Source organism: Ursus maritimus, unplaced genomic scaffold, assembly GCF_017311325.1.
Source record: "Ursus maritimus isolate PB19 unplaced genomic scaffold, ASM1731132v1 scaffold_12, whole genome shotgun sequence".
Classification (NCBI taxonomy): domain Eukaryota; kingdom Metazoa; phylum Chordata; class Mammalia; order Carnivora; family Ursidae; genus Ursus; species Ursus maritimus.
In genome coordinates this window covers 69916910-69930465 of record NW_024423564.1, presented here as the reverse complement: position 1 = coordinate 69930465, position 13556 = coordinate 69916910, and the positions used below count along the sequence as shown (strand labels likewise).

The 13556-nt window shown below is 52.4% G+C and overlaps 1 protein-coding gene across 3 annotated transcripts in view; it reads left to right on the top strand.

Moving 5' to 3' along the window:
• The first annotated feature begins 8891 nt into the window (after positions 1-8891).
• Positions 8892-13556, top strand: part of TIE1 (tyrosine kinase with immunoglobulin like and EGF like domains 1) — a 19384-nt gene continuing 14719 nt past the window's right edge. Inside the window, exons 1-5 of one of the 3 annotated variants that reach the window (XM_040627421.1) lie at positions 8892-9028; positions 11152-11469; positions 11567-11677; positions 13028-13183; positions 13328-13459. In XM_040627421.1, coding sequence (XP_040483355.1) covers positions 8971-9028; positions 11152-11469; positions 11567-11677; positions 13028-13183; positions 13328-13459 — 775 coding nt within the window. In that variant the 5' untranslated portion in view covers positions 8892-8970. The remainder of the gene's footprint in view (positions 9029-11151; positions 11470-11566; positions 11678-13027; positions 13184-13327; positions 13460-13556) is intronic. The other 2 variants (XM_040627422.1, XM_040627423.1) reach the window with 2 other exon arrangements.

Genomic DNA, 13556 nt, shown 5'->3' with positions numbered 1-13556 from the left:
GAAAAACATCTATAGACAAATTCCTACAAAGGAACGTGCTACAAAATACTTGATCAGTACACCTCAAAACTGTCAAGGTCATCAAAAACAGGAAGTTGGAGAAACTGTCATGCCAGAAAAATTGACAGGCCAAGAAGAGGCTAAGGAAACACGGCGACTAAGTGTAATGTGATGTGATATTGTGGACGGGATCCTGGAACAGGAAAGAGGCATAAGAAAAAACTGAGGAGACCTAAATAGACTATGGGCTTTAGTTAATACTAATGTCTTGATATTGGTACATTACTTGTGGTAAATATGTCATATTTACCATGTAAGATGTTAATAGGGGAAAGCAGGTGTGCCATATATGGGAACTCGGTGCTATCTTCTCCATTTCTCTATACATCTAAAACCGTTCTAAAAAATAAAATTTGTCTAATATTCAAAACACTTTTGTAAAAAAAAAAAAAAAAAAAAAAAAAAAAAAAAAAAAAGCACTGCTCCTCCAGCTCAGGAGAACGAGATCCATAGGAGCCAATGGGCTATCGCTGTAGGCAGTGCCAGCATTGCCCATCATTCTAATACTGAGGAAACCTGGTCAGACACCACCAGCCCCAACCCTGACTTCTTCACAGGGTCAAGGTGAAAGGTCAGGTAGTCCCTTGATGTAAACCTAGGATGAGGGAAAGGGATATTTTCCCCAGGACCACCACTATCTGAAGTATAGTCTAAGTGGAGCGCTGGCTGGCCAGCCAGTCCTCATCCCTAAGAGTGAGCTCCCATCCACCTCCTGCCCACGACCCAACATGGTCTGCTGCTCCCTATTCCACCCCCACTTCCTTCCCTTCCTTGTCCCCCAACCTCCATTTACAGAAGAGAATAGAAGATGGGGGATGGTCCATCTTGGAGAAAAGTAGTCCCCCGCCCCAAATAAGCAAATACCGCTGGTCTCTCATGGTCTGGAGTCCTCTGAGCACCTTGGGCTCAAGCAGGACACTCGTTGGTCATGCTTGGCCAAGGAGGCCAACACAGCCAACTAAACCCCTATCATTTTGGAGGAGGTCTGTCCTTCCCGTAATATCCCAAGAGAACTTAGAACCACTGTGTAGTAAAGGCAGAAATCCATGTGGAGATAGTTGAAGAGTCTTGATCGTTACAGTCAAGTTGGGGATGGCACCCAATCAGAAGGGCCTGTGCTGGGAATGTCCAGTGCAGAGTCTTTATACGTCTGCTCTATGGAGACACGTGCTGTGCTCTGAACAGTAAGGGAAAGGAGCACATCCTGACGGATGACCCTTCCATACCCCTATCGGACTTCTTGTGTCCTGCGGCCCTCGCTTCCTTGCCACTCGCACAGCCACACCACAGACTCTGTCGTACCCCAGAAATGCTATAGCCCTCAAAACAAACTCGGACCTCGCCTCTGACCCCAGCCACCTATCCCCCCAACTCTGTTACCCTACTAGACTCGTGCGACTCACAGTGTGGCTGGTGGCCCAGCACCCGTCGAACTGTTACCAAGAGATAAGGGCAAAAAGCGAGGGTAAGCGTTCAGAAACGTTTCTGTCAGGCTGACGCTGCTGCGGGACCCCCGAGGGCGCTGCGAGTGGGCGCGTAGGGACCCCATCGCTCGCCGAATCCACACAGGAAGCCGCGAGCGGGGAGCGCTGCCTCTCGGGCATGCGCAGTAGGACGGCATAGTGGTCCGGGGGATCCGAGAAGCTGCAGAGCCCGCTCCCCCGCCTCTCCTGTCTTCACCCTTGAAGCCGGTTATTTCTTGCTCCTCCTATAACTCATTCCTCTTCTCGGAGAAACTCTTCTCCGAGAGAAACACCTCAAAGCGCAGGCATTCACCCCTTCCCTCTGGTTTCACTTCTTTCTCAACCCAGCGTGGACCCCAGAGAGAACCTCCACGAACGTTCACACCATCCGCTGCATCGGCGCAAACGGTCTCCACCGGGAGTGAATCTCCTGATTCAGGCTGCTGACTGGTGCTGGATTCCTGTGAGAGGACCACCCTTCGTGGGGTAATGGGAACTGGGATTCCCTCCAAGGAAGACCCAGCCCCTACCCATGCCTTTCCCTGTTGTAACACAGCACACGTTTCTTTTTTGCCGAATATTTCTTGAGAGCCAATTATTTGCAGTGTTGTCAGTTATTTGCAGCTGTGGTCCGTGCCCACGAGGAGCTCATTGTCCAACAGGAGATACTGGGCAGGTCGTGCAAGGAAGCGGAAGCTTACGGAGAGGTACAGGGGGCCAGGGAAGAGCATAGCCGGCAGGGAAGAAGTACGCACATGTTGTGGCTCGGCAGCAGCTGGGCATTGTGTGTGTGTGTGTGTGTGTGTGTGTGTGTGTGTGCGTGTGTGCATGTGAGTGTGTGTATAGAGGTGGTCAGTGGGGGGAGGGGAGGTCAATCATGTCTCTCCAGTCAAAATGGAAAAGACAGCTTCTGCTACCATTTTTCTCGGACTGAGTCATTACTAGCACAGGCAGGAAAGAAAGTACCACAATCAGGGTTGTGCATTGTTATGGCCAAATCAGGTCCTATGGTTCTGCAGCTGCCACTCTGGAACCTAGACCCCCGCCACAAAAGAAACATCATTCCAAAGGAACCTCAATATGGGTCGGACATCACTACATGTGTCACTAAGTCATACACTGAGCCTCTAACTGGAGCGCCAGTAAAACATGGGCTTTGCCCGAAAGCGTGAGTTGGTTCCCATTCTTTGAACAAATGCCCTGAAGCTTCACGTCTTCGGATTTCCGCCTTGAAAGGATCTCTGCTGTCTTGTAGGCTCAACATCTGAAGCATGAGGTCTGTCCTTCTTGTGGTCGCATCCTCGGCATGTGGCACAGGGTCTGGCACACGGGAGGGGCTCGGAAAACATCTGCGTGCAGGCACGGGTTCCTGGGAAGCTGTAGGCCTGTCCCCATCTTGGTTTCATTAAACAGTTCTAGAGAAGGACTATGCTGTCTATGATCTGAATGTTTGTGTCCCCCCAGAATTCACGTGGAAATCCTCATGCCCAATGTGATGTTAGGAGGCAGGGCTTTGCAGGTGATTGGATCATGGGGGCAGAGCCCTCATGAATGAGATTAATACCTTTATTTTAAAAAGGTCTGAGGGGCGCCTGGGTGGCTCAGTCAGTTAAACGTCTGCCTTCAGCTCGGGTCATGATCCCTGGGGTCCTGGAATCGAGCTTAGCGGGAAGACTGCTTCTCCTTCTCCTTCTGCCCTGCCCCCTGCTCGTGCGCGCTCTCTCTCTCTCTCTCTGTCTCTTGCTCTCGCTCTCACACTCCCTTTCAAATAAATAAATTTTTAAAAAGGTCCAAGACAGCTCTCTTTCTGCTTCTGCCCGGTAAGGGCCTGTGACCTGGAGGAGGACCCTCACCTTGACAGTGCTGGCACCTGCCCTCCCAACTTCTAGCCTCCCGAATGGTGAGAAATAAACGTTTGTAAGTCACCCGGTCCGTGGTATCTTGTTACGGCAGCCCGAAAAGACCAAGACAGACCACTCTCCAAAAGAGGCAGCCCCAAACCTAGATCAGCTATGAAAAATACACGATGATTTTCAGTGTCACTTGAAAGAGATGACACCATTACGCAAACCCAGTGGTTTTTGATAGTTCCAAAAACACAGGTCCATTTTTCAGTCGCTACAGGCAAATGATATAGTTCCTTTCACTACTCATTCCTTTTGGTCCAACTATGACTTCTTACCAGTAATACTCCAATTACAGGTCCCTAAAGTGTGGCATTTGGAAATGAAAAGTGGCACGTAGACTAGATTAAAATCTCAGTCTCAGTGGCACTAGAATTTCTATCTCAGCATTCCGCTAGGAAGCCTGAGCGCCCCGAGACCCCGGTAGCCCGGCCGCACAGTGCCGTACACGCCCCCAGGCCGACAGCTGGAATTCCCACTATTTCGCAGGAAGGCGGCTTTCTTCGCAGTGAATTATCGGCCTTGTGTGGAGCTGGTCATGCTGCTATTCCTGTTCTTGAAAAACGTTATCTTTGGTTGAGCTCTGTCGTTATGAACTTTGTTTGGGGGTTCAAGGAGTGCCTTACAATGTGTAGAGCTGCGTATTTGCACGAACATTCTTTGAGCCTCTGACTTTCCAGTGACTGAGACTCTCAGATACGCGTTACGGTTTAAGTGTTCCTACTGCCAACAGCAGATCCGTGCACAGCCCACTCAGAATGTGTTTGTGCGATTTCCCTGGTGGCGTGCTGCTCGGGAACCCATGCTGTGTAGACGACTTGCAACAGTGCTCCCTTGAGCAGCCCATATACTGAATTACTTGCCACAAAATCTCAAGGCACATAAAAATACACTTTTCTACATACAGGCCGTTGTTGTGTCGTACAAGTCTCCGTGCACCACCTCTGCGGGATTCCCACTGTATTTATCGACAGATCATTACTGCTGGGTGTGTTAAGGAGAAGGGAGGGCAGGTGGGCCTCGAGTCTTGGCACGTGCCACAGGGTCATAGGCTCAGACTTCTCCATTCAGAGCAAACGTTTGTGCTAGTATCTGTGTCGTTTTCCAGAAGAACAGATGCTGCCCAAGTGTTCTCCACACATTTGCAAAATGACATCAGGCCCGCCAGGCTTTCCCAGAACCGAGGGAAGTGTTCTACAAAAGTGAACGGTGCCTGACACCCCTGCCAGCCAAACCGCCCCGGCATTCCCCAGTGCCTCTCTCATGCCAGATTCAAAGACCCTGGCACCACGACGGGCTGAAGACTAAGGCGTCAACCGCCTCACTCCCACAGGACACTCGTCCAGAGAAAGCTCTTCCTAGCCTCACACCTAGGAACGGGGTGTCTGTGGGTCTATGGGGTGGGAGGAATCTTCCCTGACCCTTTTTCCTGCCACACCAGCAGTCCAAGTCTCTCCTGAGACTTTTCAGGGATTTTTCAGAAGAGCCCCAGGCCGGAAACAGCAAAATCGGACTACAGGGGTCCCGCCTCCCCAGGACAGTGAATTGGAGCCTGGTGGAAAGTCAAGCCTTCACCCAGGAATAGACTCTGGGAAGATGTCCCAGCCCCAAAGGGAGGGTTTGGACTCCCAAACAAAGTCGCCTAAGCTGGCACCAGGTCTCACCCCCACCCCAACGACTCCATTCCGTGCCAGAGGGACCACAGATCTCACCAGAAGCCCCAGCCGTCTGATGGCGCCAAGACCTCACCCTCTGCTCCCTGGAAGGACAGACTTCTGGTGGGTGTTCCAAACCTGCAGGTCATGTTCTGTTCTGAGAACTGCCAGTGGCGGCACCAGACGGAGCAGCGGTGCCAGGGCAGTGAGAGACGAGAGGGCACAGCAGGGGCAAGAGCCACGGGGCTGTGGAGGCTTTTCCAAGGGGCTGGGGCTGCCCCCATGTTGTTGTCAGCCCTCTAAGTGAGTACGGCCAGGGACAGGCATGGGTTTGCAGCAAAAGTAATGACATCGGGGCGCCTGGGTGGCTCAGTCAGTTAAGTGTCCGACTCTTAGTGCCAGCTCAGGTCATGGTGTCAGGGTCGTGAGATGGAGAGCCCCCCACCCCCCAGCACTGCTCAGTGGGGAGTCTGCCTGAGATTCTCTCTCTCTCTCTCTGCCCCTCCCCCCACTCACACACTCTCCCTCTCTCTCTCTCTCTAAAATAAATAAATCGTAAAAAAAAAATCTGACATCAGGCAGACAGTGAGCTGCTGCCTCTGGTAGCAGTTTAAGCTAAGGACTGTAAATGCAGGAGGCTCACTCCTCGCACATTCCTTGGTCTGCTGAATGGGTGCCCTTGAAGAGCCACTAAGTCAGAAGTTCGAGTCCCAGCCTTGCCACAACCCCAAAGTGCCCTCGAACACTACAGGCCTCACTTTTCCCAGCTGGAAAATGAGAAAGCTATAGGAAGGGAAGCAAAATATACCACCTTGAAATAGATCTCCTTGGCATATTGATTATTTTAAGCTGGTTATTTTTAAGAAACAGTAGACGCAGGGGAAGTCCTGAAAACTCCATGGAAGTGACCCTTTTGCACTGATAAGGAAAATCTCCATTTATAAGGGTGTCTCTCCCCCTTGTTGTACCAGGAAGAAGGGAATGACTCAATTTCTAGAAACTCTTATCGACTAGGGCAAAAACTTAAATCTGCACAACAATCTTACCCGCGTTGAGTGTGGTTTTCCTGGTAGCCTCCCAGAACTGACTCCCCAGCCCCCGCATCCACTTTTGTCTGAAGCTGAAGACGGTATTTAAAGTGATGGCTGTGGGGGCGCCTGGGTGGCACAGCGGTTAAGCGTCTGCCTTCGGCTCAGGGCGTGATCCCGGCGTTATGGGATCTAGCCCCACATCAGGCTCCTCTGCTATGAGCCTGCTTCTTCCTCTCCCACTCCTCCTGCTTGTGTTCCCTCTCTCGCTGTCTGTCTCTGGCTCTGTCGAATAAATAAATAAAATCTTTAAAAAAAATAAAATAAAAAAAAATAAAGTGATGGCTGTGGCCGTTTCGGGGAGTCACTCAGTTTTCCTGGGTCTCTCTTATAGGAATGGACAAATTTTCCCTTCTTCCCTTTAAGGTTCTTTAGCTGGTGTGATAATTAAATTGACATAAGCCAGATTAACAGGGGAAAGACAAATTTAATTACATATGTATGGGAGCCCTATAAAACATGAGACCCAAAGAACAGCCAGGTGGCTGAAGCTTATAACATCCTGAGCAAAGGCAAGGGAGGGCTGTGAAGGGGAGGTGGGTCATTGGCAGGAAGGCAATGTTTATTTATTTATTTTAAAGATTTTATTTATTTATTCGACAGAGATAGAGACAGCCAGCTAGAGAGGGAACACAAGCAGGGGGAGTGGGAGAGGAAGAAGCAGGCTCATAGTGGAGGAGCCTGATGTGGGGCTTGATCCCAGAACGCTGGGATCACGCCCTGAGCCGAAGGCAGACACTTAACAACTGCACCACCCAGGCGCCCCAGAAGAGATGTTTCAAAAACAAAGATTGCCCCATTGTGTGTGTGCACAGCGAAGGAAACCATCAACAAAATGAAAAGGCAAACTACAGAATGGGAAAAGATGTTTGCAAATAATATATCTGATACTATATCCAAAATATGTAAAGAACTTAGCTCACCGCCCCCCCCACACACACACCTAATTAAAAATGGGCAGAGGACCTGAACAGACATTTTCCCAAAGAAGACATACGGATGGTCAACGGACACATGAAAAGACGTTCCCCATCACGGATCATCAGGGAAATGCAACTCAAACCCACAATGAGATATCACCTCACACCTGTCAGAAGGGCTAAAAAAAAGAAAAAGAGAGAAAGAAAGGAAGGAAAGAGAAAAAAAACACAAGTGTTGGCGAGGATATAGAGAAAAAGGAACCCTTGTCAACCGTTGGTAGGGAGCAAACCAGGGCAGCCGCTGTGGAAAACAGGACAGAGGACGCGTGGGATTCAGTAGTCGTCCTCCTGGGTATTTACCACCCCACCAAAAAAACGAAAACACTAATTTGTAAAGATATATACACCCCTGTTTTTACTGCAGTGTTATTTACAACAGCCAAGACATGGAAACAACCTCAGTGTTCATTGATACATGAATGGATAAGGAAAATGTGGATAAAATGGAATATTACTCAGCCATAAAAAAAATATGAGATCTTGCCATTTGCACAACATGGATGGACCCAGAGGGCATTATGCTAAGTGAATTAAGTCAGACAGAAACAAACACCAAATGGTTTCACTTACAAGTGGAATCTAAAAACAAAACAACAAACAAAAAACAGACTCAAATGCAGAGAAAGAACTAGTGGTTGCCTGATAGGTAGATAGATAAAGGGGATTAGGAGGTACAAACTTCCGGTTATAAAATTAAAAAGTCACAGAGATGAAAAGTGCAGCCTAAGGCGTAGGGCAATAATATTGTAACAATAATCGGCGCCAGTCTGCGCATCTCGTGGTGAGCGCTGAGTAATGTACAGAACTGTTGGATCCTTACGCCGTACATCTGAAACTAACATACACTGTATATTAATTATAACTCAATTAAAAAAAAAGGTTGGCCTGTTATGCAGTTAAGTTTCTTAAGTAAAAAGGAATCTCTGCTAATAGCTCTCTTCCTGGTACAGGCACCCTTTCCAATATAAATTTAGACAGTTGAAAGGGAGGTAAAGAGCTTTTCCTGAATCTGCTGGGTTTTGAATATTTTTAGCTCAAAATAATCTTCATGCCAAAGAGGCATATTGAGGAAGACTTGCTCCGAACCCCTTCACTCCTATGTCTACGGGAGAGCCACATGCTATTAAACTTTCGTTTTTCTCCTGTTAATCTGTCTCATATTAATTATTAGGCCAGCCAAAGAACCTGGAAGGGAAAACTCGTCCACGCCTACATAGACGAGATAGAATCCAAGTTCTTTTTTGCCCTGAGTGTGAGTTCTTGTGTTCCGTTGTCCACTTGTTACGTACATGAACTGCTCTCTAGGACACCCATGTAACTGTGTCCTGGGACACATACATAAGGAATTACATGGGCCGTATTGTGTGTATGTGCTGGGGGGAGGGGAGACCCCAGAACAATACCCTCCCCCATCCCTCCTCAATAGGCGGAAGCCACTGGCTTCCTCCCTTTCCTGCCTCCTGCCTCCTGCCTGCTGGCAAGACTGAGGACCAAAGGGAGAAGAAGAAATGGGAAAACCGGTCACATAGTCCCTGGGTCTGTCCTTACATCTCTCCCCCACCTCAAGTGACCCCATTCCAGGGCCTTCCAGGCCACACCCATCCCCAGCCTTGTGGGGGCTGGACTGGGGGGGGGGCGGTGAGCAGAAGCAGGGTAAGTCCTCCCCACCCCTTCACTGCTACCCCTCCCACCCACGCCACCTCATTTCCTCTTCCTCCCCAGCACCAACACGCACTAATCAGTACAGGCCCAGCAGCCAGACCCAGACTAACTGACCGGAGGCTTAGCTTGTCTTGGCTGACCTGGTCAGCCTCCAGAGTATGGTCTGGCTGGGGCCCCCTTTGCTGCTCCCCATCCTCTTTCTGGCTTCTCATGTTGGTAAGTCTCCCCCCAAGCCACTCCCACCTCCAGACCCCAAAGCCTTGATTCTCCCCTAAGAAGACTTACTATCACTGCCGTCGCCTGTATGTATGCCCCCATCTGCTAGAAAGTGGGATCGAGGCCTCCAAAACCCAGGCAGTCACTAGAAACCACTGCAGCCTGGCGTTGGGAGTAGAGCTGCATTGACTGTGTTGGGTTTTAGGGTCAGTAAAGCGCAGCAGGGCCTATGGGGGCCCTGAAGTTTTCAGTGGGTGCTCGTATGGTCAGTGTGTTGGATTCATTTAATTAATCGTTTGACAAATATTTATCTAGCACCGACAATATTCTAGGAGCTGTACTAGGGGTCACTGGTTGAAAGGCAGACAGCCTCCAGATCTACGTAACAGATTCTATGATGCTGACCTCCTATGGCTGTTACAGGGTTTAAAGGAGGTAATTTACGCAGAGTACCCGGTGCCCAGTTGTTGTGTAAGCGGTAGCTGATTCCTTCAGTGATGGTTGAAGAGGATTAGAATGCAAAGGCTACTTTTGAGTGGTAGTTGGGGACACACGACACAGGGAGAAGGATAAAAGACACAAGTAGCTTCAGAAGAGCGCGGAGAAGGAGTCAGCTACTCTGCTTGAGGGCAGTAGATGACGGAGTCCGGAAAGACTTCGCGACGACCGGTGGTCTTCATTCCAGGCAGCCAGAACAGTAGAGGCAAGTCTCCGAGGTGAGGACGTGCATGGGAGAGAAGGTTCCTGGAGGGAATTCAGCAAGAGAGGCAAAGTGTGGGCAGCGAGGGGCCCAAGAGCATGCTCTGTGTCCTGAGGGCAATGGGGAGCCATGGGGGGTTGCAGACCAGACAGTCACAAGGTCTCAGATGGTCACTTGGGAGGATGAGTTGGGACAGGAGGGGTGTAGCGGTTGGGATGGTCCAGGTGGGTAAAGGTGAGGTCTAAACAAGGGTGGGCCTGGAGATGGGTGTGCAGGCAAGAGGCTCTGAGGAAGTCCAAACTGTGGAATTTTGTGGCTGATGGCGGCAGCCAGCAACATCCTTAGAGGTATGGAGCTTGGAGTCAGACAACCTGGCTCTGCCAGTTACTAATTGTACGCCCTTGGGCAAGTTACTTCTCTGAGGTTTCATTCACTGGCTGTAAAGCTAGAGTAATAACACCCACCACCCAGGACAGCTGGGATGATAAAATGAGAGAACATGCATAAAGGGCCTGGCATAAACACTAATTATCATGACCGTAGGAGCACGAGAGGACTCCGAAGTTTGTATCTCAGGGGGTCAGTGCCGTCCGTTGAGTCAGGGAGCACCAGAGAGAAGCAGGATTGGGGAAAGCTGATAGAAATGCAGGCCCAAGCTGAGAGACTGTCCCAGGGTTGACGACTCAGAGATGAGAGTTAAAGCCGGGGGAGTAGGTGAGCTTGCTCCAGGAAGCTTGTAGAATACTATTATTGCCCTCCTCTGTAAATGGAAAGACATCAACTTCACTGGGGGTGGGAAGATCCACTGGAAAACAGGTGCTCCGGCATCTGGTGGGCGGTCAGCAAATGCTAACTTCAATTTGCTCGTGGTAGGCTTTCAAAGAATTATTAATGAGCTAAGTGGCATTTAGGTTCATGAATTACGTGCCAGTTAACCGGCAGGGAGAGAAAGTAGGGGTTCCCCTCCTTTCTGCCCCGTAACCACCTGGCTGCAGAAGCCAGCCTCTCCCTTAAACCCCAGGACAGCAAGCCTGTCTAGATTTCTGGAGTGGCAGGGAGGGCTTTCTCGAAGACGATTTTGTTCTCCAGGGCTCCCCTGGAGAGCGGCTCCCCTTTGCAAAGCAGTCTGAGACAGGTGGGGACTCAAGGGGACTGGCGAGGTATTAAACAGAGAGGAAACGGAGACAGGGGCCATACATCATTCTTTCCGAGGCTATAAAGGGAAGCCATCTGGCGGGAGAAGGGGGGCACCAGGAGGCCAGAGAGGGATCTTTGTTTTTGTTTTTAGGACGAAGAGACTTGGGGGGAGATGGCCAGTGCGCGGCCTGGGATAAGAGACAGGAAGGGAGGGGAGGGAAACGCCTGGCAGAGCGCAGGGCGGGCTGGGGAACCGTGGAACTGAGGACTGGCGTCCCGGCTCCAGGCGCCGCGGTGGACCTGACGCTGCTGGCCGACCTGCGGCTCGCAGAGCCTCAGCGCTTCTTCCTGACCTGCGTGTCCGGAGAGGCCGGGCCGGGCCCGGGCGCCGAGGCCTGGGGGCCCCCGCTGCTGCTGGAGAAGGACGACCGCATCGTGCGCACGCCGCGGCCCGGGCAGCCCCCGCACCTGCTGCGCAACGGCTCGCACCGCGTCACGCTGCGCGGCTTCTCGCAGCCCTCCGACCTCGTGGGCGTCTTCTCGTGCGTGGGCGGCGCGGGCGCAGGGCGCACGCGAGTCCTCTACGTGCACAACAGCCCGGGAGGTGAGTCCGGGTCGCCGGGCAGAGACAGGAGGGGAGCCGCTGTCCTTGACCTCTGACCCCACCCTCCATTCCTCCCCCCCAACCCCCACCCCCGTAGCGCACCTGCTCCCGGACAAGGTCACACACACGGTGAACAGAGGCGACACAGCCGTGCTGGTGGCACGTGTGCGCAAGGAGAAGCAGACCGATGTGATCTGGAAGAGCAACGGTGAGAGGGGCGTCCGAATGGGTTGGGTAGGTCAACGCACAGGTCGCATAGGTCGGCCACCTCAACAAACAGCTCCCTGGCCTCGGCCTCCCCAGCTCTGGCCGCCCCACACAGCCTTCACTCTGATACACCTGTTACCCTGCCCACTGCAGCCGGCTCTGTCTTGAATCAGGTCCATGGGAAGCACGTCCCTTCTCGGAGTCTGCGCTGTCCTCCTGCTGCACCCGGACGACCAGCAGCCTTGCGGTCCTTCCCTGTTACCCCTAAGTCAGCTCTGTGTTAAACCCTCACCTTTGGCTCTCCCCTGGGAGTTATCAGGTGCTGTCATATAGGCCCCTGGCAGGGAGCAGCAGTCCCCACGGGGAAGAAGAGAACTGGTAACTCGGCCCAGGCCCTATCAGACCCTCTGGCCACTCCATGGGAGGGAGCCCTTATTCTGTGTGGCCCCAGAAAGCCCTGCCTCAGCCTTCAGACCCACAGCCCTTTGGCTGCTTTTGCATCCCTGGGCTTTTGAGGGAGGAGGACCCTTCCCTTGGGCCAAAGGGTTTGTTTCCTGAGCACCAGGCCCCCTGAAGTGATGAGAGGTGTGGAGAGTCACATAGACTTGGGCTCCCCACAGTCCAATCCTGGGCAAAGAGGCAAAAAGGGGTTGTACAGTGATAGGGACCCTACTATTTGGGTCTGCAGGTCCTGGAGGAAGAGGCTTCTGGGAGAAGTCCCCAAGTAGATAACCCCTGAACCGTGCCCAGAAGGAGGCCTGGGAATTAGCCACACAAAGGAGGAGGAAAGGACATTCCAGGATGAGGATTGGCTAAGAGCAAAGACAGGAAGTGCTGAAATACCATGGTGTTTCTAGAAGAGAAACCAGCATTTCCAGAACTCAGGAATGTTAGGAATCATGTGTAGAGGCATGGAACCAGAGGGCCAAGCAGTGGCCAGACTGCCAAACAATGTGCTAAGGAGTGGGAGACTAGAGGGGTCCAAGCAGGGGAGCTGCAGAGGCCTCTGTTGGGGAAAATCCCACCGGCTGCTGAGTGGAGGATGGACGGGGAAAAGGGGGGACAGAGGGAGAGGAGACCACCTGAAAAGCTATAGGAGGCCAGGGCCGTGGTGGTGGTGGCCGTGAGCAGCGTGGAAGGAGCTGGCCTGCTCTAGGAGATGAGGAGGACCTGGAGACTTACTGAGTGTTGGTGGGGTGTGGAGCAGAGGGTGCCTCCCAGCTTTCCGCCTTGGGGCAGACCCGGCTGGTGCCCTGCCCCAGTTCTGGCCCCTGTACAGGGCGCGCACTGACGTGACCTGGGCACCAGCTCTCACCTGGTGCTGAGGCCCCTGACCTGTTTCTGCCCCCAGGATCGTACTTCTCTACGCTGGACCGGCATGAGGCCCAGGATGGGCGCTTCCTGATGCAGCTCCCAAACGTGCAGCCACCAGCCAGCGGCGTCTACAGTGCCACCTACCTGGAAACCAGCCCTCTAGGCAGCGCCTTCTTCCGGCTCATCGTGCGGGGTTAGGAGCAGAGGGCGGAGCTGGTGGGTGGGATGGGAGGCTGGGAGCCCTGCGGGCACTTCCTGTGGGTCCCCAGGGCTGCCCTAGCACTCAGCAGCAGTGGTCGGTGGGTGAGGGTCGGCTGCTGAAAGCACATTCCTCCAGGCTGCGGGGCAGGGCGCTGGGGACCGGACTGCACCAAGGAATGCCCAGGGTGCCTGCATGGAGGTGTCTGCCATGACCAGGACGGCGAGTGTGTGTGCCCCCCTGGATTCACGGGCACCCGCTGCGAGCAAGGTAAGGAGGACAGGGAGCTAGGAGCTAGGCAGGAGAGGCTGCCTGGCTGGGGGAAGACTCTTGGACCAAGAGGATGGAGCTTGGTGGGTGGTGAGAA